This window comes from Siphateles boraxobius, unplaced genomic scaffold (assembly GCF_051911475.1).
Source record: "Siphateles boraxobius isolate OS27281-9 unplaced genomic scaffold, OSU_SipBor_1 20, whole genome shotgun sequence".
Lineage (NCBI taxonomy): Eukaryota > Metazoa > Chordata > Actinopteri > Cypriniformes > Leuciscidae > Siphateles > Siphateles boraxobius.
In genome coordinates this window covers 20,981,012-21,005,810 of record NW_027508811.1, presented here as the reverse complement: position 1 = coordinate 21,005,810, position 24,799 = coordinate 20,981,012, and the positions used below count along the sequence as shown (strand labels likewise).

General features: G+C 38.4%; 3 protein-coding genes across 10 annotated transcripts in view; 1 reads left to right on the top strand and 2 right to left on the bottom strand.

The window, feature by feature from the left end:
* Positions 1 to 4,828, bottom strand: part of slc4a11 (solute carrier family 4 member 11) — an 85,372-nt gene extending 80,544 nt beyond the window's left edge. For 2 of the 7 annotated variants that reach the window (XM_077237444.1, XM_077237442.1), the window contains exon 1: positions 4,577 to 4,778. In XM_077237444.1, the coding sequence (XP_077093559.1) occupies positions 4,577 to 4,637 (61 nt within the window). In that variant the 5' untranslated portion in view covers positions 4,638 to 4,778. Of the gene's footprint in view, positions 1 to 4,576 lie in introns of all 7 variants that reach the window. The other 5 variants (XM_077237457.1, XM_077237451.1, XM_077237449.1 and 2 more) reach the window with 4 other exon arrangements.
* ky (kyphoscoliosis peptidase) lies at positions 4,759 to 13,586 on the top strand. 2 transcript variants are annotated; one of them, XM_077237464.1, is made up of 9 exons: positions 4,829 to 4,940; positions 5,314 to 5,408; positions 6,553 to 6,676; positions 6,849 to 7,447; positions 7,525 to 7,639; positions 7,827 to 7,944; positions 8,023 to 8,214; positions 9,399 to 9,589; positions 10,757 to 13,586. In XM_077237464.1, exons 3-9 carry the CDS (start codon positions 6,655 to 6,657, stop codon positions 12,079 to 12,081), a joined length of 2,562 nt encoding a protein of 853 aa, XP_077093579.1. In that variant the 5' UTR covers positions 4,829 to 4,940; positions 5,314 to 5,408; positions 6,553 to 6,654; the 3' UTR covers positions 12,082 to 13,586. The 2 variants fall into 2 exon arrangements, with proteins under 2 accessions (XP_077093580.1, XP_077093579.1); XM_077237465.1 differs by lacking the exons at positions 5,314 to 5,408; positions 6,553 to 6,676 and having other exon boundaries at positions 4,759 to 4,940.
* An 807-nt stretch (positions 13,587 to 14,393) lies between these two features.
* The window catches only part of dnaaf9 (dynein axonemal assembly factor 9), a 32,484-nt gene continuing 22,078 nt past the window's right edge, over positions 14,394 to 24,799 (bottom strand). The window contains exons 26-37 of the mRNA XM_077237439.1: positions 24,684 to 24,772; positions 24,304 to 24,441; positions 23,111 to 23,236; positions 22,919 to 22,956; positions 21,435 to 21,570; positions 21,269 to 21,355; positions 21,081 to 21,187; positions 20,131 to 20,205; positions 19,074 to 19,249; positions 18,740 to 18,805; positions 18,550 to 18,643; positions 14,394 to 17,738 (exon numbers count right to left, since the gene is read on the bottom strand). Of these exons, the coding sequence (XP_077093554.1) occupies positions 17,632 to 17,738; positions 18,550 to 18,643; positions 18,740 to 18,805; positions 19,074 to 19,249; positions 20,131 to 20,205; positions 21,081 to 21,187; positions 21,269 to 21,355; positions 21,435 to 21,570; positions 22,919 to 22,956; positions 23,111 to 23,236; positions 24,304 to 24,441; positions 24,684 to 24,772 (1,239 nt within the window). The 3' untranslated portion in view covers positions 14,394 to 17,631. The remainder of the gene's footprint in view (positions 17,739 to 18,549; positions 18,644 to 18,739; positions 18,806 to 19,073; positions 19,250 to 20,130; positions 20,206 to 21,080; positions 21,188 to 21,268; positions 21,356 to 21,434; positions 21,571 to 22,918; positions 22,957 to 23,110; positions 23,237 to 24,303; positions 24,442 to 24,683; positions 24,773 to 24,799) is intronic.

The window sequence follows — 24,799 nt, the reverse complement described above, 5'->3', positions numbered from 1 at the left end:
TGCGACGCTGATATCCGTCTCTCATTAGCAATCACGCCCTGCTTCCTACCACAGTCATGGTAAAAACATCAATGTATTCACTCATCCATAAAAATTATTAGATCCTTAAGCATGACGACAAGTTCCATAATTCCGCTTATGCATCATCAACCTACACACCTTCGTTAATGTAAGAGGTTACCGACCCCTAATGGCAAAAAAATGTCATATTGTAGCTTTAAGTGGACTAAATGATTGGTGAAGTCCTGCCTTCGTCAACAGAGAGAAGTCTGTTGTTTTACCTGATGATTAGGGGTGGACCGATAATTGGCACCGATATTAAAGGATAATTCCGGTATTTAACACTTTGAGTCTATTTTGTAGTTTGTTTTGGATGAACTAGAGTGGTGGACTTAGAAATGTTGACGATGGGTCCTGTCTCGACTTTTTGACTATTTTAGGATCGCCTCTGACCGCTTCAGAGTGGATGTCTATGGGCATGCTCAAACATGTCCTTAAAACAACCCTTAACGTTCGTTTTCAAAACTGTGCAACTCACCGAGTGGTTAGTGGTGTTCGTTGATAATTAAAAACAAATATATCGGCGCAATGTATGCTTTCAATCCGTGTTATTTGCTATAGTGGAACTATTTTTCAGATACCTCACAACCGCGTATAAACTTCCGCTCGATATTTGAATCTGAAGCGTAAGCACACTCCCGACCACTTGATGGCGACAACAAGGACGCTGGACGGTGTCTAGGCACCGTAAAAAAAGTCACAGTCGAATATGGCAGAGATTTGTGCGGTCAGAAACTCCTCCAGAATCCACCTTTCATAATCCATTTTAGATGTAAGGATTTTTTGTTTGTTTATTTCGCTACTCCGGGAGCACAGTTGCTCTGCTCACGCTAGCCTTCTGAGAGACGGAGAACCGAGCGAAAAGACTACAACCAAATGTAAACAGACCCCTTTCAGTTTCCGGTAGCGCAGTAATATCAACGAGCACTGAGTCCTTCAGCAAACATCAATGTGATTTTAAAAAATGGCAAATAAAACACGACAGAAACTGTATTTCGCTACGCTACTTGTTTTGGAACATCAACGAACACCACTAACCACTCGGTGATTTGCACAGTTTTGTAAATGAACGTTAAAGGTTGTTTTAAGGAAATGTTTGAGCATGCCCATAGACATCCACTCTGAAGCGGTCAGAGGCGATCCTAAAATAGTCAAAAAGTCGAGACAGGACCCATTGTCAAAATTTCTAAGTCCACCACTCTAGTTCATTCAAAACAAACTACAAAATAGACTCAAAGTGTTAAATACCGGAATTATCCTTTAAGCATTTTTATGGTTATCGGCATCAGCCATTTTCAAAACCGATTTGCCGATAAAAAAATTAATTCTGCACAATATTTGGCTCTGACACAGCCACCTCTGTCGAAACTCACCATTCTGTAGACTAGACCAATGTCACTGCCCATCTGATTTGTTGGGAGTCACGAGTCCGGCCAATCAACGTGGAAAGCTGAAGGCACTGAAAGTTTTGCACTCTCACACCGAAAGCACTTGCTGACTGGAGCTGCTTCACTTCACGCATCAGTTCTCTCTCAAAGTTAAGGCAGCAGCAGACTTTGCTGAAGTAGCAATAAATTATGTGCAGTAAAACATGGCGTGAATCACGGAATCCAGTCATAAAAACGTAATTTACTGTATAAAGCGTAATGTCACGGAAATTGTCAACTTTTTGATTAATTAATAAAAAGTAGGTCCGTACAAATCCAATCGAATTTCAAACCACAAAAAGACTATTTAAAAATGAATCCTGCGTGTCTCTAAATGAATGGCGCAGACGCGTGATTTCATTTTGAACGCACGCACGCACGCACACGCACACACAGACACTGGAGCACGCGTGACGCCGCTTGCACTGTTTTCAGCCTCAGGCGCATCATTATATGAGGACATGATTGCATAAACATCATCTCCAGAGCCGCTTAGTCACTTCATTAGCTTTTTAATGCTTCAACTGAGAAAAATTATCATCAAATCATATACACACAAAACTCAAAGATCTCCACGGCAACCCGTCAAAATAAAAGTTCGGTTTTTCATAGGGCCCTAAAAATTTATTTTTTGTCAAATTGCAAATAAATGTAATATCTTTGATGATTTCAATTAATTAGAAATGCATCTGATTACTAAAATTTTATTTAACCATTAAAATAGAGTCTTTAAGTTTTACAAAACGTTTACAGAATGGTGCTGGGTGCTCCCTGCACTTATTAAGTTATTATTATTAATAATAATGTTATTATTAACAGTTCTCAGATTTAAAGATATGTTTAAAATCATTTAAAGAAAGTATTTGTCAAAACCCGTTGTTATTCTTCATTTTTGACATTAACTTAGCCTACATTTTTTCATAAGACATAGGCTATATATCGGTTATCTGTCTACTTGATATGTAATAATCTGTATCGGCATCGGCCCTGAAAATCACATATCGGTCGACCCCTACTGGTAATCAAAGATTTTGATTGAGCTCACATTTTAAAAAACAAACATATGCAGGGATGAATCATTCACAATATGATCAATAAGATCCATTTAAAAAATAGATAGGGTGAATATTCATTTCATGTTGACTTTACAGAAAACTTGATCACTCAGTTCATATTTTGGTTTAAAGTCAAGTCCATTCTGTTTTTAATTGGGTCTCAGTCCACGTTCCATTCACACTCCTTTCTGGAACCGAACCTACTGAAATATTATTATGTCCTGCAAAGGCAAAATGCAGTAACTTCACAAGATGTCAAAATGGGGTTTGTTATGCTGATATCAGCTGTCACAAAGTTAAATTTGTCCAAATTCTTTCTTTAGTTTTCTTTGGTACATGAGTTAGGGTCAAGCCCTGCAAACACCAGCTCTTTTTGAGTTTGCTTTACACACACACAGAGATTTGTATTGTATCTCCAGGAAGAGCCAACAGTCAAACTAAGTGAACAACAAAGGGTGGAGCTTCCTTCCCCTAGACCCTCACTTAATGCAAGTATGTATCAGTTAGAGTATAAGTGTCTGTTTGAGGGCTTGTACATGTGCTTGTGAAAGAGAATGCATTTGCATTCACCGTGAGATTTGAGATGAGAAAAACAATAGTTATATCTAAATAGCTTGACATGCTAGAACCAATATAAAAAGATGTTACAATGGAGCATAGTCTGTCTTAAGATTTACTGAATTCAAAACCTAAGATGATACAATAATGAAAAGAGTAACAAAAAATCTGAGTTACCTCACACTTGTAGTTCTTTATGAGCTCCAAGGCCGAGAAAATATATGGGAGAAAGCATGTTATGTCTACAACTGTACTAAGGGAACTTTTCGACTCTTGTCAGGAATTAGAATAGGCACCACTGCTGTGGCGATTGCTGATATTTATAGGTGTGCAATGATGCCTTAAATAGAGGCTTTGGTCAGATATCCTGATAGCTTTTGACTCCATGAGACTAACAACTGAAAGACAGCAGAATTAAAAGATGAGTCTTTATCCAGCAGTCCTTCCTTCCCTCATTACCCGAAGAGCATTATCCCAGACAACTTATGTGAAGCTCTATTGTATAGCAAGCTATTGGAAGACTCATCCTTTTTTTTGTTATCTTGATAAGGAACAGAAAATACAGCTTTTTTCATGAAGAAACACCAGTGAAGGTAATTATGCTGATACAAAACCATTGTTTGTTGCACATTTTTAATTTAAATGTGTTAATACATCATGACTAAATTGTTTTTAAAAAGGTGCAGATGATAAGATCAGATTTCAGTTTTCAAAAAATTATTTTCTGGAAAGTCCTAATGCAGTGTCTGTGCAAATGACTGCATGTATATCAAATAAAGAGATTTGCACTATATAAAATCAGATTTACAGAACATATACAATTATAACATATATAATTATAAATTATCAATATGTCTAATGGTTAATTGGGTTGGGCAGCAGTTATCATTTCTGCACTCTAACTTTGTCCTCGTGTCAGTCTGGGATAATATGGGCTAGACAATAGGACTGTAGCAGTGATAATGAAGTTTTGATTTCTGAAAAATGGCATATCCCTTAAAATGACCATGGTAACCATACCACAATGCGACATTGTACAAACATATAAATGTGTTAACTTGGCACCGTCCACTTTCATAAAAAAAAAAACGAATTAATTAATAAAAAACAAAAGGGCCCTTCTGATTTCTGTAGCCTACATCCGATAATTTATTATGGCTTTATAATAGTATAAGTAACTAGGATAACTATGGTTACCATGGCAATGCTTGTTAAATTTTTCATAAAATGTAATTTAGTTCAAGAGTAGGAAAACAATATTTGTTGTTTTTGTAGTAGCCTATAGTTTATTCCCTTATGTTACGCAGAGAGCGAGACATTCAGTACGGCTTTCACAATAACATAACAGTTGTAAGAGTTTTCCTGTCAAAAAATATAAGTTTATCACAAGCATATTTCCTTAAATATTTGTTTTTATAAAGTTCATGAAGTTTATAAAGAAAATCACCTTGCACCTTTAGATGTAAATATTCTTACCTTCAGCAAAGCGGTTAACAGTCACTCCCCTCATGTCTTTACCGTCTTTATCCGTCTTCATGACGTCTTTCAGTTTGGTATACCTTAAAATAACTGAAATCACATCCAGGGGAATGTTTTCTGACAGTTAGTTTACCTCTATATCCAAACTAACTAGTCAAGTTGTTCTCTTTTCTCCTGAGTGTGAAACACTGGCAGGCATATTAGCGGTGCGCGCGAGTGTACCACAGGTGTGCATGACAGCACGAGCTCAAGGAGTGCAGCACACGAGAACAAAAGCTCGTGAATCTGGACCAATCACGCTCCAGCAAAACAGAGCGACTGGACGACACGGATGGTCCATCAATATCATTACTGAGTATATGTAAGTGGGAAAAAAGATTTTGTTTTGTTTATGAATATCTTAAAAGTGACATTAAATGAATTAAGCACGCGGATAACTAACATGTAGGCTATGATTTAAAATTAGTATGAGGGAAAAAGTTTTCCCACTAGAGAACGCGGCACACGTGCAGTCTTTGGCAATTTGAAAGACCCTGCATTAGTTTTATAGATGATTTTTTTTTTCATACAAGTTGTGAGAGCCCGAATTTGGATTCTTTATTCGGAAAACTGACATTTAGCTACTGTGTGGATTTGCTTCAACTTTAGAGGAGAACACTGTGTTATTGTCTATTCTCAATACTGATCCTTGACAGCACTGGACATTTGTCTCCCTTCTGCTTCACCCTGTTTAGTTCGTGGAGCCTCTACTAATGAGCTGATGAGTTGAATCAGGTGTAGTAGATAATGGAGACATCCACCATGTGCAGTGCAGGACTGTGCATTACAGGTGAAGGATTGATAACCAATGGCCTATTGTGTTTATTTCTACATGCACTTTTAAAAAAGCAGGTTCCTTTTTGGGATCTTTGGTTCCATGAAGTAACTTTAACATGAATTTAACCTTTCAAGTGCACAAAAGGTTCTCAAAATGTTCTTTACACGAAGAAAAAAAAACGACTCTTAAGAATTGTTCACTGAAAGGTCCTTTGCGGAACAAACAATGATTCTTCCATGGCATCCCTGTGAAAATCCCCTTTTTGGAACCTTTATTTTTTTTAAGAGTGTTAGATATAGATAGAAGACAATACACTATGCCTGATACATTTTTCTTAGGTACTGTTCAATGCTATTTTTTGGACTTTTATGTTATCACATCTTCTTGAGCATGAGAAAGACCATGTCTCCATCACTTGATGTCCTCGTGTTATCTACAAGGCTGCATGTACATGGAAAAGTCCTTCATTTTAACATGATGCAAACGAAACAGGAAAAATTAAGCAGAGACAAATTTTTTTCCAAAACCTGGAGGGGAGAACTTCATGAATAAACACACAACTGTAGTCATTGCTAGTTTGGCACAATGCCGATGGGTAATTGGTCAGAGGTAATTCAGCCTGCTAGAGGGGGGTATGTAAGAGGACTCTTGAGGGCCCCCGACAGCCTATCTGACATGGAGCCCGAGCCAATGAGGATGTTTTTGGAGTAAGGGTCTCTATGTATGGAAATAAAAACTGCTTTGTTTTCCCGCACATAGCGACAGTATCCACTAAGGTCAGCTTCAATTTCCATATTTACAGAAGGAAAGTAATTTGGAGTATGAGGTTAATGAGTCCAAGACATGCATTGAAGGAGAATTGTTGTGATGAATTATTGTTATTAATGTGTGTGTGTGCGTGTGTGTGTGTTCCACTTTATTTCTTCATCCTGAGTAGACTAAACTTTCCCACAAAGATTTAAATACCCTTAACAAAGTCAAGATGGACATTGTTTACGCATGTTTGGTATTTAATATATTTATCAGTTACCAACCACAACCTTCTTCACCCTTCGTGCCAACATCAAATGCCCTTCTTTCTACCCCCCTCTTGTATCTTTGAGCTCATTGGTTGTCGTAAGTCCAAGTGTATTTTTAGCGTGCTATCCTTTCATAGGGGTGGACACAGGGAGAAAATAAATATAGACAGACCCCTCCAATAGAAAACAAAACTTGAATAAATCTGCCACTACCAACACTTCTGAAAGTGACAGAAGGTATGAGTTTCACAACTGCAAAAGGTAAGATAATGACATTTCAAAGTTATTTTGGAGCTTTTTAAAACTAACAGATAATTTGAAGTATCTACTTTGTAATTAGATGTTATTTTCTGGATTTAAACTGATGCAACAAGCAGAACGACGTATATTGTGGTTCAGATGTTTTCTTTTCCTCTCATTTGCATGGATGAAGCTCAAACTGATCAACAACCAATCACAACAAAAACCAGCAACCGAGGCCACCAACCAGAAGAAACTGCCACAGACTCAAACAATGAAACGCAAAAACAAAACTTTGATTTGAAAGTTGAAAATGGTGTGGTGAAATACAAACTTCAAAATGTATCTGGAAGCCATGAGAACAGCATGAGGGATGAGAACAGCACCAAAGTCTGTTTGACTAATAAGAGCCACCGAGGAGGTTCACAGTCAGTGGAGCAAAATGACCCAAAGCTCTTAACCATTGTACCGATACAAGAAAATGCAGTTTCACATAAGGTGCTATTAGAGAACTATGAAGGGAAGTTTTGTGAGGAACAAAGGCCGAGCACAAAGCGCCAACTGTCTGCCGAGAGCGCGGCGAAGTCAGTGAGCGTAAGAAAGAGGAGCACTGTGAAAAAGAGCCAAGAGGAGATTGTGAAACCCCTCTCAGTTGCCAGCCCTGGCACGCAATCTGGGAGACCTTATCTACCTGCAGTCTCCTCCTCCCAGAGGAAACCCAGAAAATTGCTCTTCTCCAACACTGATATTTTCAACAAAGTAGACACATTCTCAATCAAGAAAGGAAAAGAGGTAACAGACAACACACAAGTCTTTGTCCTTTTTGTTCTCATAAACAATAGATTTAGGCATGAATATGTGTTTTTCAGTTGAGGGAGCTGGAAGTATTTGATGCTCAGAAGATTGCGTGTGCAGTCACTGAGGGGAGCAGAAATGATCTGGAAAAACTCAGGGCTATATGGATCTGGCTATGCCATAATATTGGTAACTGCACATGCAAAAAATGCATCATGCACTGTAAAAAACTAAGTATTGGAGTATGTTTTAGAAGAACAAAATATTTCATTTTTTCTACTTCAAGTTTTACTTTTAATTCAGTTTTGTTTAACTTTTAACTCTTTTTATGAATGTTCTTCCTCGTGCAAATTGTCTTATGCATTTGTGTGCGTAGAGTATGATTTAGAGGGATACCTTGGTATTTCTCAGAAGATTTGCTCATCTGACGAGGTCATCAGGAAGGGAAAGGGTGTATGTAGTGGATACTCCAGTCTCTGTGTGGAAATGTGCAGGTAAATGGCCACAGGTACAGTATGTACATACACACATCATGCCAGTAGAACGCGGCTCTGAATTTTCTCTTTCTCTAGGGAGCTGGGCATTGAGTGTGTGGAGGTGAGTGGGTACAGCAAAGGCATTGGATACCAGGCAAGGCACAGTTTAGCTGAGAAGCGTTCCGATCATGAGTGGAATGGTGTCTTCGTAGGGGGTCAGTGGTGGCTGCTTGATGCTTGTTGGGGCGCTGGCACTGTGGATATGAAAAGCAAAACATTTGTGAAGAGGTAAGGCTCCTCTGAGTGTCAGTTATACATATACAGTACACTCATACTGACAAATCATAAGTAGTTTTTACATACACCATTGTTTGTGTATATTGTACAGCATGTAAGAGGTGGGTTCCTGGGAGAGAAAAAATGTCTCCGTAAAATGATATTTAAAAACTTAGTTTTATGATCAAAGTTCTCTAGTTTTTATTTTGGGAAGGAAAATTTAATTCAATGAAATGCAATAACATTGCTTCAATCTAGTAAGTGTTCCTCTTGAAATATTACTAAAAATAAACAGTTATTCTTACGTTTACTTTATAGAAATCAGCAAAGATTTCACTGCAAAAAGACGTGTATCATGACCATAAGACTGATGTTTTTAAAATTGTACTAAAAGCCTTTTTACTTGCTAAAAAGTTCAAACTATCAATCCGATGACAGAAGGCATAAAGTAGATTGTGCACAACAGGTTTGTTTTTTGTTTTTGTTTTTTTGCAGCAAATGTTTGATCATGATGATAATTTAGAGGCCTTAGAAATTATTTTTGTATCAAATATAATACAATAGGCTTTATAGGGTTAATTCTGATATTATTAATCAATGGTATATCCTGCTGGTATTCTGTTGCAACCATAAGTCAGTGTTATGTCAAAATGATTTTTAAAAAAATTACTTATTAGCCAGTGAATTACACTACCAATAAATCCTCCTGAAAAGAACGATCCACCAAAAAAGAATTGCAGAAAAAAAAACAAGACTGCAACCACTCATTAATTCCTATGAAGCATTGTGAATGATGTGAACAAGACGGTCTCCTAACTCGAAACTTTTTATCTTATGAATATTCTGCAATAAACTGAAAATGTATTTCTATACTTTTAACTCATGACTATGAATCAAGTTTTTAATTGTACGTTGTATTTGATTATATCAGTATATTCAGTCCCTTCTTAAATTACACCGGGGTAGACTTCACAGTTTTATTATGTTATATTATATTGATATTATATTTGACTTTTTTTCTGATTTACAAATCCTTTTTTGCTTCAAAATCAAAGTTTGCAATTCATCAAAAAATAATCTGGTTGAAATTCAAATTTAAAGTCTCTCTTCTAAGGAAATAGGATGCAAAATATTGAGGACACATACTGCAATGAAAAACAACTGCAATAATAAGTATTGATGTCGGTCTCTTTCAGGTATGATGACTTTTATTTCCTGACTGAACCCAGTGAGTTCATAAACTCACATTTCCCTGATGACGAGACCTGGCAACTACTCACCACACCCATCTCTATGGAAGAGTTTGAAATGAGACCCTTGAAGACCTCAGCATTTTATCAGTTTGGATTGACTCTCACACGACCTACAAAGTACAAAACTATCACAGGTGTGCATATGGACACAGAACATACACTATCAACGCAACTACACACATGCATATCAGAATAATTCAGAAACTCAAAAGGGAGGATTAGTGAAGCACACGGTGTTACACTACAGTGAGATAATAGGCGGCTGCTGGCATCAGCTCGTGTTGAGAAGCTCTGAGAAAATAGTTTAGACTGTTTGCTACAGAGATTAGACTGTCTCATGAGAAAAAAAGTCATTGTAACTAAAACTTACTGAATACTTTCTATGGTATGCACTGCAGCAAAAGCAGCCAAGAATATTAAATAAATAGTGGTACCAAGAATGGCTGCATACACTGAAGCTATGCAGTGTCACTCCTGGAAAACCCAGGATGTCTCAAGATGCATTTTTTAACCCCGCTGACGTGTTTATGGTGTGAGGGCGGGACAACCTGTCACTCACATGAGAACACAGCAATAGCAAACCACAATGATCCAATCAATTCCTGATGGACAAAATCATGTCCCACCACCGTACATTTTTTTTTGTTCGAGAAGCCGACGGATGGACAGATGCCAGGCCCTTCTCAACCTTTACGCTATGGAGTTGTTGATGTTGAATGGCATGCTTAAAGGCCCACTGAAGTGCCTTGAAACGCGCAGCATTATTCATGTGACACTAACGTGAAACCAGACTTCATTTGCCCCAATGGAAAGTTTCTCCCTACACACGCTAACATGTTCATACTTAGAGCCATTTTCCTGGTTGACAATTTAAATTTTTTGGCTTTATGGCAGGGATGGGCAACTCCGGTCCTCGAGGGCCACTGTCCTGCAGAGTTTAGCTCCAACCCTAATTAAACACACCTGAACAAGCTAATCAATGTTTTCAGGATTACTAAAAAATAATTTTTGACATGGTTGGAGCTAAACTCTGCAGGACAGTAGCCCTCGAGGACCGGAGTTGTCCATCCCTGCTCTATGGGAACATTTTGTTCACAGGGGACTGCCCTGGTGACTAGCTCCTTTAATTAACTGTTGCAAAAGCCTCTTATGTCAACCATCGTAAATTCAGGAGTGGTTCTCCGTGCATTAATTTAAGAATTTAGGAATGTGGTTGTCACTGCTAAAAAATTTCCAGTGTGAACGTAGGCACAATATTACTGTAACATTGTGTTAAATGTGTCAAAATTGGTTTTCCACAGACGATGGGGAAGCAATTGTGTCTGTGAGATCCTCTAGACCATTGACCTTTTCATATGAGATGAGGCAGCAGGATCCCGATACAGGAACTCTAAAGCAGGAGGAGGCTGACAGCTCCTGTGGTCTCTTGTCTGTTACTCAACAAGGGATGAGGCTGCGATTACTGCCCCCAGAGACTGGGGGCTACGAGGTGAAGCTGTTTGCCCGACGAGAGGGTGAACCTGGTGTTCTGCGGTGGGTTTGCTCTCTTGAGCTGGAGTGCCCGAGTATCGAGAAGAGACATGCCCTTCCTGATAACCCTTACCTGAACTGGGGCCTGGCGGCGGGGTCATCGGCTCTAGGTGTCAAGGGTTGCAGCATCGCAGGAGAAGAGGCTGTGGAGGTGGGTGAGGGTGGCGAGTGCAAGGTGATCCTCTACACAACACGACCTCTGATGATGGTGTGTGAACTCACGCACCACGAGCTCGACGCCGCTACGGCCAAGCGCTGCCTTGCATTGCAAATCACAGCAGAGCAGCTGGTGTGCAACGTCATGTTCCCGTACAAAGGATTTTACCGGCTGTCTGTATTTGTGCGGGATTACAATAGTGGAAGTGGAACTTTTCAAAATGCCGGGAACTACCTGCTGCACCGTCAAAGTCGAGGGTTAGATCCAAATGTTCTGTATCCTGCAGACCTTGGCTTGTGGTGTGGTCCCGGGATGCGCACTCAAGAAGCCGGACTGTCCCATTTCAGCCACACGGGGGCGATAGTGAATGCACCACAGGGGCGGTGCAACATCACCTTCCATTGTGCCACGCCAGACATGCAAATACATGCGGTCCTCTGCGCTGAGCTCCACGAGGAGGCCCATTTTCCTCTGTCCCGATATGTACTCCTGACATTTACAGAAACTAAGGTAACTGTGAGTGTGTGCGCGCCCAGAGCGGGAGTTTATCGTCTTGCTCTTTATGGACGGAAACCCCCTGAGCAGGACTACATGTCGCTGTGTGACTTTATTATCAGGAGTGTGTGTGAAAAGCCTGGAGATCCATTCCCCAGTGTATATTCAGCGTGGGGAAGAGGGTGTGTGTTGCTGGAGCCCCGCACAGGTGTGCTGGGTCCACAAAGATCAGTGAGTTTTCGCGTGCGAGTATCAGGTGCTCAAAGAGTGTGTGTCGTGGGGGAGAAACGAACGGATCTGAAGATGAATAAGAGCAGAGTTTGGGAAGGTGAGGCAGTCACAGGAAATGCCACACAACTCAAGCTGGCTGCTGTCACTAAAGAAAGCAATGACATGCATGTTCTCATGACCTTTGATGTTCTTAACCGGGAGAATGAACTGTGAACAGAGCATACTTTTGTCTAGAGGACACAAGGGCTATGGTCACACTGCAGTTCAATGTGGTCCAACTGATTTTTTTTCCCCCTATGACATGCATTCAAATTTTGGATAAAAGTGTGCACCTCGATGATCTGGTTCGCTTTCATAATATTATTTGAAAATAAATCAGATATATATGTTGTTTCATAGAAATATGAAAACATAAGATAAATTAACAACAAGCTAAACTGTGTAAGAGAGTACATATCTTTAAAAGTAGCCTACTGTTTTCATTAAAATGAATTAGATTTATGCCTGAAAGATGACAAAACTTTGTTGTTAGGGTAAGAAGAATAAACTTAAATCTAATTCTTAAATGAAAAAATAATAAAATGTGCATGTATTGAGTTAATTCTTATAGCTGGATGTAATTTCTGGAAATTTTGAATTTGGAAATAATCAACAATATTAATTAAATACTTTTGCTTCAAATTGGGTCAAAACTGATAGTAAATACCTTTACATTGCTACCAAAATAAGTATATATCAAATAAAGCTGTTCTTTTGAACTTTCCAATCAAAGAATCCTTGAAAAATGTTTCACAGTTTGAGCCCAAAATTTAAACCAGCACAACCATTTGCAACATTGATAATACAAAATGTTACTCAAGCAACAAATCAGAATATTTGAAAGATTTGTTAAGGATCATGCCACACTGGAGACTCAAGTAATGTTGCTGAACATGCAGCTTTGCCATCTCAAGAATAAATTACATTTTAAAATATAATGAATTGTAATATTATTTCACAATATTACAGGTATTACTTTATTTTTGATCAAATAAATGCAGCCTAGGTGAACATAAAAGACTTCTTTCAAAAACATTTTTAAAAAATCTTACCGACCCCCAATTTTTAAACTGTGGTCAATATCATATTTGAGTAGAATTGGAATTGGGCGGTTTGGCTTGCAGTGTGAACGTAGCCTAAATAGGGGAAAGAATAGAGCAAAAGCATACATTACAAAGGTCGAAGCGTGATAATGGCCACACATATTTTGAATAAGCTGCTTCTTAATGACATTTATGTCACTGTATGCGTGTGTGTGAATGCTATATTTGCATTGTGACATGGAGAGTCTATATCTCATCTGCCTCTTAGGCACTACAAGTGTCAGGGACATGAAGTGACACTCTGATTAAAGCAGATTAAAGGGCACTCTGGCCTCAGTGTGTGTCCAACAAAAGGGACAATTATTGTCCATCCTATTCATCAATCCCTGACAGTGATCAAAAGGACAGAGATGACCAAACACCTGCCATGTTCAATGTAGCTTTAACATGATGATGCATGACGCTAACAACAGCAAGGTCATGGGTTTGATTCCCAAGGAATGCATGACTTTTTACAGCTTGAAGTCAGTATCTGCCAAATGCGTAAATCTTAATCAAATTGTAATTCATATATATATTTATGCAACACAAATCTAAACTTGCTTTAAAAATAAAAAGCTTTGAAATGCTATAAAATGTAAAAATATATTTTACTCTAAACAGATGGTTTGATGTACATTCTGCTAACATCCCAAATCTTGACTATCTGGATCAAACACCCAGTGCCAAAATCTCGCTTTACTCCACTATGAGGAGCCATGGGAGATAAACAGGCCTTAGTAGGGTATGCATGATGCAGTCATAACAACCAGTGCATCAGAAATGAAACCTTCAACTCGTCCCACTGGCCAGTGAGAAACAATGGCTGCTATGTGTGCAAAGGGTGGGTACCGTCTCCAGGGAGAGATGAAGGGAGCCTGATGTAAGTTGAAAGAAATGTGGGTATTGTATCTGCAAGAGGGTGAGCGCATTGTTTTAAACCCACCTTAGAGTAGAATGCAGGCTGTATATATGGCTAAGGTTGGGCTGAGACGTGTGTGTAGATACTTGGGGTGCGTTAGAGTCACAGTGGGTTGAATGCCAGAATTTTAGAAGGTGGGGCGGGCAGGGACCCTAAATGAAGGCCAGGAAAAGGATGTGTGTGGTAGGCCTCAATTTGACACACAAAAACAGTGTTCGATTACATATTACAGATACACATACAAGGTTATAAATAGCTTCTGTTGTTGCAGGCCCCAGAGATTAGGGTTTAAGCTGGGTTTGGCATCCTTAAAGATGTTATCACCATGCGATAAACCCACTGCTGAGTTGATAACCTTACACACACAAACACACTTCTCTTCCAGGCTGCTTTTGTCTGAAGATGTTTGTTGCCAGCATGTTTCACTGAATAGACTAATATGAATGACAGACAATACAAATAACCCATCAATGGAACTGAAGTAGCTTATAAATATTTTAATGTGTTATTTTGTCATAAATACACAATATATATTAGGGGAAAAAAGCATCAGTCACAGGAGAAAACACGAGTTACAGTAGTTTTGTGCAAACAACACTTAAATTTTGATTTTTCTTACAAACTTTTGTTTAACCCCTTTAAACAAAAACAATAAAAAGTTATTTAAGAACTTTTGGCACTTTTCAAGTAGAACCATCTGAAATATTGTTCATTTAAGAAGATATCAAAGATATCATGAACTCCGAGCACTGGATATTCTGAAACTGAGGTAAAGAATGGTTAATCTATTTGAATTCCACATTTTCCCTCCTGGTCAAAAAGGTCCAATGTTTCCCCATAACGCCAAAACAAGGCCTTATGGGTGCATGTTTAGCTTTGTGCAAATAACGTTAAGCTAATAATACCCATTTTTAGCTTTTTCAATTTTCAGGCTTGTCCCCAGCCAGCCAGCAGCAACTGGAAATCATTTAGCCCTTTAGCTTGTTCTAATTCTACTGTTCGCCCTCGAAGCACAGCACATCATCCACAAAATAATGCACCAAATGTAGGCCGGTTGTGAAAGACGTTTGAAATAAACTTCTATGCTGGTGTTACCTACTCTACTAGATACCTGAGAACACGAGACATGTGCTGTCTGAATGACCAGCTTCTGGTTGGTTATTAAAAAAATTTATCAGATTTAGGGACAAGATAAAAGTTTTGGTTAGGACTCAGGAACAAGCCTTCAGTGACCATTGAAAGTCTGAATATTTATCTAATAAAAAGTGCTTCTCTTTAACCCTTTGGAAAACCCAGGCCGGTTTGTGTTAAGCAAATCAAAACGAAAAAGACATAAATCTATCCCTCCTATCTGAATAGCATTGAAGCCACTAATTTAAGATTATCCTTGACATTAATGTCAAAAATCTTTCCACCAAACTCTGTTTTATTCCTCTAACTTCAGCTCGATGAGCACAGCTGTGCGGGCCAGAGGGGGTTCAAGCCCACAATACCAGAAAGTGCCTCTGGAGGGCCTCACTAGAGTCGTCTGTGTGAGGAGCAAAAGCCAGATTCTTAGTGTGCATTTATGACAAAAAGCTTCGAAATTCATCAGCCAAAGTCTAAGACAAGAAATTTTCTTTGTCTTGAGTTTTACACGGTGGCCCTCCAGTGCCTTCCTGTTACTCAGCAGACCCTTACTGGCCCTTTACACTAACATAGATAAACAATTCTTCTATCCTTTCACCAACACTGGCGCTTGGCTCTGCCCAGGGATGCCCCTGCTCTCTGCCAAGACTCTGCAGCGACAGCCAAATATCTGTCAGAGAATCTGCTTCGCCTGAGGAATACTATCATCTGGCTCCAATTTAATCAATTTCACAGCATTAGAAAAATAGAATTTGCAAAGATAAATCACGTTTTTCCAATATTAAAAATAAATCGAACTCTAGCAATTTCTTTCTTGGTTGTTCCAGTTTGGTGAAAGGCATTTCTGTTAGCATAAATAGAAATTGATAAGATATCTTAACACATGCGGATAGAATGTGCTAAAAATTGCAGCTACTTCGAACTACACATTATATAAGTGTTTCGTAGCCCTGTACCCTTTAAGGACAGCTGCTGTGTAGAATCTGACTAATGGCACCACCACGAGCTAAATGAGCGTGAGTGTGTGTGCACGGCACATCGGTGATTGTGTTTCAGCACTCATGAAGTGACTGCTTACCTCTGAGGCTCTGTCACCTATTAGCAAGTAGTCAGATTCCCTTTGCTTCTCGGTTTAGCGTGGATCTACATCTCAGCAACGTCCTTTCAGAGTTTGTTCACAAAAGGGCGGCCTTGAGTAAAACTGCACTTGCATACTGACAAGGTACAGAAATCTCAAGAGACATAAAAGGTGAAGTTACTATATTATAAATCTCAAAAGGAACACTAAAAAAGCACATAGTAACATTAGCACTATGTAGCTCATAAATCTCCACAGTAACTCTGACCAAAAAGTGAATATGGCTTGGTGAAAGAGCTGCTAACAATGTAGTGTATTAACACCGGTACAGTATATTGCAGCACAGAAGAGACCAGCAGTGTCCGAGTTTCTTTGGAAGTGCATCTGCTCTTTTAGTGGCGCCGTAATCGTTTAAAAAGCATTACTTTTAAGGCTTGTCTTACAGACAAAAGGTCAAATGTGTGTGTATACACATGTAAAAGACACTGCTGCTCTCCTGCTGTGAGTGATTAGTCTAAGTAAACATGCATAGAACAATACACCCCAGGATAGAGCTAAAATATGACCGTAATACTGAACGGTACAGATCTAGTACAGTACAGGGGTGATATATGCACACTAATTCTGTTTCTGCCATGCCTTTGTACCAGTGCACACTCTGCAAGCACAGGTTCAACACACCAAACAGATTCCAGGTGCTACACGAACCCAACATTAAATAGTCAATCTGTTTAAGAACACATTAGAACTCCTTATAATAAACCCTTCATCAACCCGATACCCTAACCCTCCCAAAATGGGGTAACTTGAAGCACCGCTGCGTCAGTTAATCACTTCAGAATGGCTGAAAAGAGAAGTGCAGCACATGAGAGATCCTCAGCCCTGCTCTTCACAGCAGGGGTCGATAGATTGACAGAGGCTGAGTGAGGGCAGGTGCAGTGCACCTGCCTTTCCAGATGCACACGGCTGGAAAAGAGCCTTCTGTTTGATCACTTTCAGCCTCACTGACAAACTTCATTACGATTCAGCTCAATATGTCTGCTAGGCACTGGAATTACAGTAGGACAACCTTCACTGCAGGGAGCTTCACCACTACAGCATGCACGCTGCAAAGAATGTAACGATCTGGAAATCTTTTATATACGAGCCACTAATTTCTGTTTAACTTTCATTTGGTAATACAGAGAAAATATATTTTCTTAACAGGATTGTTTTGACACATCTGTGAGCCCTTTACACAGGCTTTCGCATTGCTGCTTTGCACAACAGCGTTTCAGCTTTCTCAGGGTGCTAGTATTATTTACTGTCATGGTATGCTGGGTAAAGGATCTCTCATTAGGATGTGATATTTCCCCCTGGCTGTGAGCTAAATCCTCCTCATCCCTCAACAGCAAATCCCTCATTCTAACTTGTGAAATGGACAGTTTTGTGTGAGTAATTGGATAGTGGACGTTAGTGATTGTAAAGTGACCTCCCTCCCTCTCCCCGTAAAGTGAATTTGTCATATGAGGGGTTTAGGGGTCGAAGAGGTCAGCGTGTGGCTGTAGGTCCACCTCTCTGTTGAAGCGCTCAATCTCTTTATTGGCGTCGTGCACGTATTGATCAATGAACTGATCCATCACTGAATGCACACATGTAAGGAATCAACGTGATGGCAACATAACACATAGAATCACACGAACACATCAGTTCTGTCATACAGTAATATTCAATACTGTCAATATTAGTTTTAATGCTTTCGATTACAGCTCACAATAATTTGAACTGATGCCTCAGTCTGTATAAATGAATTTACAGTAATACGCTTAAAATGAAAGCTTAGCTGTGCAAATGCGCCATTTTTTCAAAATTCCTTCTGATTAAACATTTAGCCTTCTTATCGGATAAAAAAAAATATTATCTGTGGTTATCGACAGAATGCTTCTATTTCAGTATGCAGACATTAGGTTGAAAGTAAAATAAAAGTTTGTGGTCAGTAAGATTAAAAAAAAGTCTCTTATGGTCACGGGGCTGCATCTATGTGATCAAAAATATAATAAAAATGTACAATAAGTAAAATATTATTACATTAATCCATTGTTCAGATATTATTTTAATATGCTGAATTATTTCTTATCATTATTTTATGAATATAAAGCTCAAAAGAATGAATCCTTGCTGAATGTTTGTTTATTTGTAATGCCATGCCAGCTTCTGTGGCCATTTTCATGACAAGAAAAATGTATGGTAAAACTATTAGGTGTTTACAATTTATTTTTGCTAAAAACTCTAAAACTATATTTGGTTTAACTTTATTCAACTTTTCAAAAGAGATAACTGAATAAAATATTACTGACCCTAAACATTTGTACGGTAGAGTAACCGAGAAAATTTCACTACCATGAAATTGAGATTTTTAACCTGGTTAACAAGTTACCAGAATTAAAAGATACGAGGATGGAAGTTTTGCTTTTCTCCAAAGAAACTGACAAAGTGATGACCATTGTAGAAGTAACCAGAAGGGAGAGGATCCAGGTGCCTTTTCACCTATAAACACATTAAATGAGTATTTAAGTATTTAAACCACCGAAGCAGGATCCGCTTTGGTGACGTAAAAAGGCGTGCAAGTGTGTGTATACTCACATGAATGTATTTGATCTCCTGTGGAGTGAGCGTCCTCTGATTTTTCTTGATTTTCTTTATAACTTTCTGTGAAACACAAACACACTGACATTTTCAGGCGCTAACCCTCGCATGATTGCATAAAATCTCCATCTCTCTATAAATCTGCATCCACAGATGTGGAGTGCCCGTAATTCATAAAATTTGTGTTTATTAAATATTTAGGGTTATATGATAATAATACTAATGTTGTTGCTCTCAGCAAACATTTTAATGTTTAACCTCCCACAAAATTAGGGCAGAAAATATAAAAGGCGGCTGCGGATTCCACCTGGTCCAACCTATGAGAACTTACCTGTTTGGCACAATGCCGAAGCCAGTCTTTCAGCCCCTCCTGGGTGAGGCCCACTCCATGAAACATTAGATAACAGTTGTTTGTTGTCCGCGGGCCATGGTGAGTCCCCTGTTCGGGGGCAACGGTCACATTCCCACTGATAGAGTTACAGTTTACCTCCATCTGTCTGTCATTGTCTGCAGTGTAAACAGACACCAAATGCAGTCAGAAACACACACACACACACACACACACACACACTGAGTCTAACATGCTGCACACTAATTTATCAAACATGTCGTCAGACGGAGCTATGTCTAGCATGGCGTGCCAACAGCCACCCATCCCATCAATCACTCCTCTGCAGTGTGGACTACAACTCTGCACTCTACAAACAAGCAAGGAGTCAAACTTGAAAACAACTGAACACAATGCACTGAATGTTAAGAAAATGTTACAAAAACTTACAGGGATCTGAGAAAGAAAAAACAAAAGAAAAACACAATAAACCAAACGTAGGCACAAAAAAATGTATATATATATATATATAACAAAAGATTTCCATACGAAACAATGATTAATGGGGATAAGTAGGCATCACAGATGGCGTTCGGACCGTACTGGTCCTAAATGAACTACACTATCTAGCGTGCTGTAACTCAGGCACTATTAAATCACTCAGCTCTCTCCATTCTGTCAATCTGCCCACTCTCTCCATGCAACTACACCACAGATTCAAAGGAACAGAGGACAGCAAAAAAAAACTCCAAAAAATGTGACCAGAGGAAAAAACGACTGAGAAAAAAAAAGTGAGAATAGATGTGTGCAGGCCACATCACTTTGAGGATTCAGAAGTGAGAGTCCTACCGTGTGGTGTTACCCCACAGGCCCCCTGCCTACTACTTCTCATAGGAAAATCGTACATTAACTACACAGACAAAACCAGAGCAAGAGACATCCTGGAATCAAACAATGTACATTTATAAATAATCCTAGTTGATTCTTGACTATGTCACACTGTATTTCCCATAAAACAAATGCAGATCTAGCAGGAGATGATGAAAACGGATTGCCCTACCAGAGAACAGCACTTTCCCACTGATGTGATAGATGTTTCCTGTGAAAGGGCTAGGTTTGAGAGAGGACTTCAGAGCTGAGAAAAGAAACCGAGACAGAGAAAAAGTGAGTTGTTTTTACTTTGAGTAAAAAAAATAATTTTAAAGTGAATATGCCATTAAATTCAATTCAATTCATCTCAAGAGATGTTCTGTTTATAACTGCAACTGACCCAATTTACATTCTTAATATTTAAATAAATAAATACATTTTGTGCTAAATGAAAGTTTCAGGGTTTTATCCAGACCACCTTACAATGCTGTGTGAAGAATTTACTTCTTCATGTCATTCTACTCCGTGCCAGTGATAATTTAGTATTATTTATATACTATAGCATAATATAATATATTGAATTAGCTGCTATTTTTAACATTTCAGTTTTCATTGAATTTTTTTTAAATAATGTGGTTCATGTTTTAGTAATGTTTACTGTATATGCTTTTGCTTTTTGTAGTATACGTTAACTATAGTTTTTGCTTGTGTTTTTTATATATTTCTATTTAAGTTTTAGTAGTAGTAATTTAATTCAAATAAGTCATTTAATCTATTTGAGTTAGTTGCTAAGGCAATCAATTTCCAATTTTCGTTTATTTCATTTTTATTTTTAATCGAACATTTATATTTTATTTTATTTCAGTTTCATTTCAATTAATGAAAACAATTTCAGTGGTCTTTTTTTAATTAATAACAACAGTGCTCTGTGCAAAATTTATTTACAAAGGAAATCAAACATATTGTATTTCGGTGCGATTAAATTAAAGTATGTATGTGTATTAAGTTAGACTACAAGTGAAATGAACAAAAAAGACAATTAAATTGCTAATTATTTGTAATAAAAATAATCAAACTAGAATTTCATGATTGTGAAAGTCTTATTGATTATGATAAATACACACACAAAAAGATGCTTACCTTTGCAGCGCTGCAGAAATAACGCTCTCTCTAATGGACGTCTGAACTCAATACGATGCTGAGAAATAGACAAAGTTCCACTTCCAGACACAAACCGGCCCTCCCACCTGAAACAATACACAGTATAGTCCAGTATAGTTAAACATCCACTTGTATGTACTAGGAAGAGGAGAGAATGAGACTATTACCAGCCAGGATACAGAAGGTATCGTGCATTGATCATATGAGACTGTGAGAAACTGCTGACATCCAGAATAAGACTTATATCTTCAGTCCTACAAGACAAAAAAAAACATTGACACACTCTCACTTAAATGTAATGGTAATTTTTAGAGGAATTATCATTGTACAAACCTTCGAACCACCCCTTTTTCTGCTAAGATAAATGCAGTTCTGGGATTGGCTGCACGGATCAGCTGCTGCATGCGTTTGAGAAGCGGGTGCTTCTGCTCAGTAGTCAAACCCGTGAAGACAACATTGCTGACAACACCTAAAACAAAAACTCATATAAGGAATCATATAAGAGATGTTTTATCCAAAACTACTTACAGTGCAATTATTACAGGGGCAATTCCCCTAAAGTGCTGAGGTTAAATGAGGCTGCTTTAATTAAGGGCACATTGGTGATGGCTCACTGTCTTCATACACTCAGTACAGTTTGATTGATATTGTTCATATCAGACGAAAATGATCAGGGACGTTTTTAAAAATAACACTTGTTTCTAATCATGGGATTCTTCAGAGAGATATGCAGACATACTCCGTTTTTCCACCGTCGGGCCAAACCATTCTCTTCGCTTAACCATTCCATTCCGTGCTGTTCAGGGCCAGCCGGCACGGATATGGTTTCATTTTCTACGGTGCGATGATAACAGAGCTCTTTGGAATGCAATACAAATGTCACAGAACAGTTAAACGGAGATGAGGATACAAGAGCAGGATGAGATGAGGTTTATTAAATAATACAAAATAAAACAAGCTATAAACAAAACAACCCCGAGGGGGAAAACAAGAGAGGTTTCAGGCAAAAACAGGTAGCACAAGGAAACAGGAAACATTGACAACGAACCACCACAGGACTTCAAACACAGGGAGGCTAAATAGGGGAACAAACAAAGGAGGGTAATGAGCAGGACAGGTGGGACAAATTAATCAATAATCTGATAACAAGATGGGCGGGGTTAGACAATAGACAGGAGAGCACATGGCACAAGAAATAACAAGACAGTCATGTGCTCACAACAGACCAGAAACACAAACACATGACAACGTGACAACAAATGCGTCAGTCATTGCCTTGGTAACACAAGAGTTTACAAATGATATGATATGTAAATATGGACTGCGTTATGGAGGATATTTACGGATATTTCTTTTAATTTTATTAATTTGTGTTTACGTAGCTCAAATAGCACGCTTAGCCAGCTACAGAGAAACTGGTAGCCAGGCAACAGATAAGTGACAAATCCTGAGTTGCGATGTCACTACACGCATTCTACCAGCATGGTTCTGGTACGAGAACGGTTTGTAATCATGCCATACTAGGCTCAAGTGGAAATACAACTGGAACCGTTCCTTACCATTCTTAGAACCGTTTGGCCTGATGGAGGAAAAGCAGCTATAGAAAGTTGCATTGTTTATTTGTAAATGTATCCAGGCAGTCTCATTTTATCTTTCAAGTTTTTTTGTATAATAGGTTTCATAGTACAAAGAACATTCTATCTATAAAGATCCAAGAAAAATTAGATTCCACATGATATGACCTCACACAAGAAACAGATCTGATCATCTGTTCTACAACATGCACAAATACTCTCACCATATTGAGAGAAACTTACCTTGACTGCACTGTTCCAGGAGTTTGGGGAAGAGAAGCCTGTGAAGAGCAGTTTCAGAGAGCTTCAGATATGACATCAACCAAGGGAAATTACAGTGTGTTAACAGGCCCTTTAGTGACTTGTATTATAATTGCATAATGACATATAATTATTATTACAGCGTTTACAATATGAATGTGGAAACACTCTTGCCTGTGTTTGATGAAGGATGTGAGTGGGTTGACACAGGCTGAGACGGCACCCACTGTCACTTGGCTGTGAACCTGTCGGTCTGGATGAGCCGTGATTGCCTGGATTACATCCAGCACATCAGTGTACCTACAACACATAACCACACAAACTCATGTTACAAAAACAATGATCAGTTAATTTAACTGTTTCTCAATACATAGTGAGTGACTCAACCCTTGTGCAATAATTAAAAAAAGTTACACATAGGTACATAGTGGACAAAAATGTCCGTCTCAAAAAATTGTCATTAAAATGAGACCAAACTTAAGTCTGTGCTCCCAAGCTTAAAATTTTTAAGAAGACCCGGCTTGGCAGATTATTGCTGAAGTAATAAAATCTTAATAAGTAAATCCAAAAAAAAAGTTAAATAGGTTTAAGTTTATTAAAATGGTGTATGAACATTTTATATAAAATATATATTTTATGAAACAAGTTGAACTCTAAAGTGGCTAGAAAATCAAAGCCATAAATCCAAATAAGTTGTGTTCCAAATTTGAGGTTGATATCTCAATAAATGAGCTTTCTGTAAGATTTTGGTTGGGCGCAGTAACAGACTTTCCCCATTGGATGCCAGCAAAACTCCACTGTTGCACACAGTGATTGGATTTTAGATTTGCAGTTGAGTTTTCTCTCTCAAATATTACAAGCACACAAACAAAATGTGCCTGTTTTTGCTGAAGCAGAAAACAGGAATAAAGCGAATATTTGCTTAATAGGCCAAACCTGAAGAAAAAAAAATGGCACTATCTGGTAAAAAAAAAAAACAGTACAAATTTAAATTTTGAAGCCTTGCCAACAGAATGAAATCGTCTTAACAAAGATTGCATCATTTTATAGTTAAATGGCCCTGGGATTAAAAACTGCAGTTGTAATGGGTTTCAATGGGGATATTTTTGTCCAAAAGGCGCTGAGAGGAAGTATTTTGTGCACCTAGAGCAAAATAGATTTTTGGGAAATGGCGGTGAAGTAGTAAAATTCCAATAAAAATACACAACTGTGCTGTGTTCATGCTAACTGCATAAAATTTGGCAAAGTGATAAAAAAACAAAACTGAAAAAGACAAAAATGCCTATAAGGATGCACAAGTGTTAAATAAATGTGAACCTCAAAGCGCACACCAAAAGGTTCTAAGCCAGTGTTAATGTCGGTCTTACCCTGGTATAAGCAGCAGAACTCTGGATGAATTCAGATCTGTGTCCCTCTGTTTGGCCAGAAGACAGCTCAGGAACCGCTGAAGGTGTGATGCACTGAAATCCTCAGAACCCTCCAGAGAAGGGTAAAACACCTCACACCTGACAATCGAACAGTACTCAGTTTAGGAGTATAAAGATAGTAATTTGTGCACCATGATCTAAAATACTTTCCACTGAACAAATTGCAATTAGGTTTGAATCATCTTCCAATGGTAGTACAGCAAAACATATTAAAGTCATAAATATTGCTCACTAGGAATCTCCCACATCCAATTTTAAATATATTTCCAGTATAAGTACAGTTATAATGATAGTTCACGGTATCTTGATTGTTCTCTCACCTGGTGCTATTTTGATTCACTTCCATCAAGAAATTACACAGATTCTCCTTATAACTGCCCGGCAAGCCTGAAATGATAGAGAGGACCACCTACAAACACAAACACGTTTATCTATT

What these genes read in the sequence shown, in the direction of transcription:
- ky (XM_077237464.1), top strand. Translation starts at nt 6,655, where the DNA reads ATGAGTTTCACAACTGCAAAAG. An exon ending in CTGGCTATGCCATAATATTG is followed by an intron (nt 7,640 to 7,826) that starts GTAACTGCACAT and finishes TTGTGTGCGTAG; the next exon opens with AGTATGATTTAGAGGGATAC. An exon ending in CTCTGTGTGGAAATGTGCAG is followed by an intron (nt 7,945 to 8,022) that starts GTAAATGGCCAC and finishes CTCTTTCTCTAG; the next exon opens with GGAGCTGGGCATTGAGTGTG.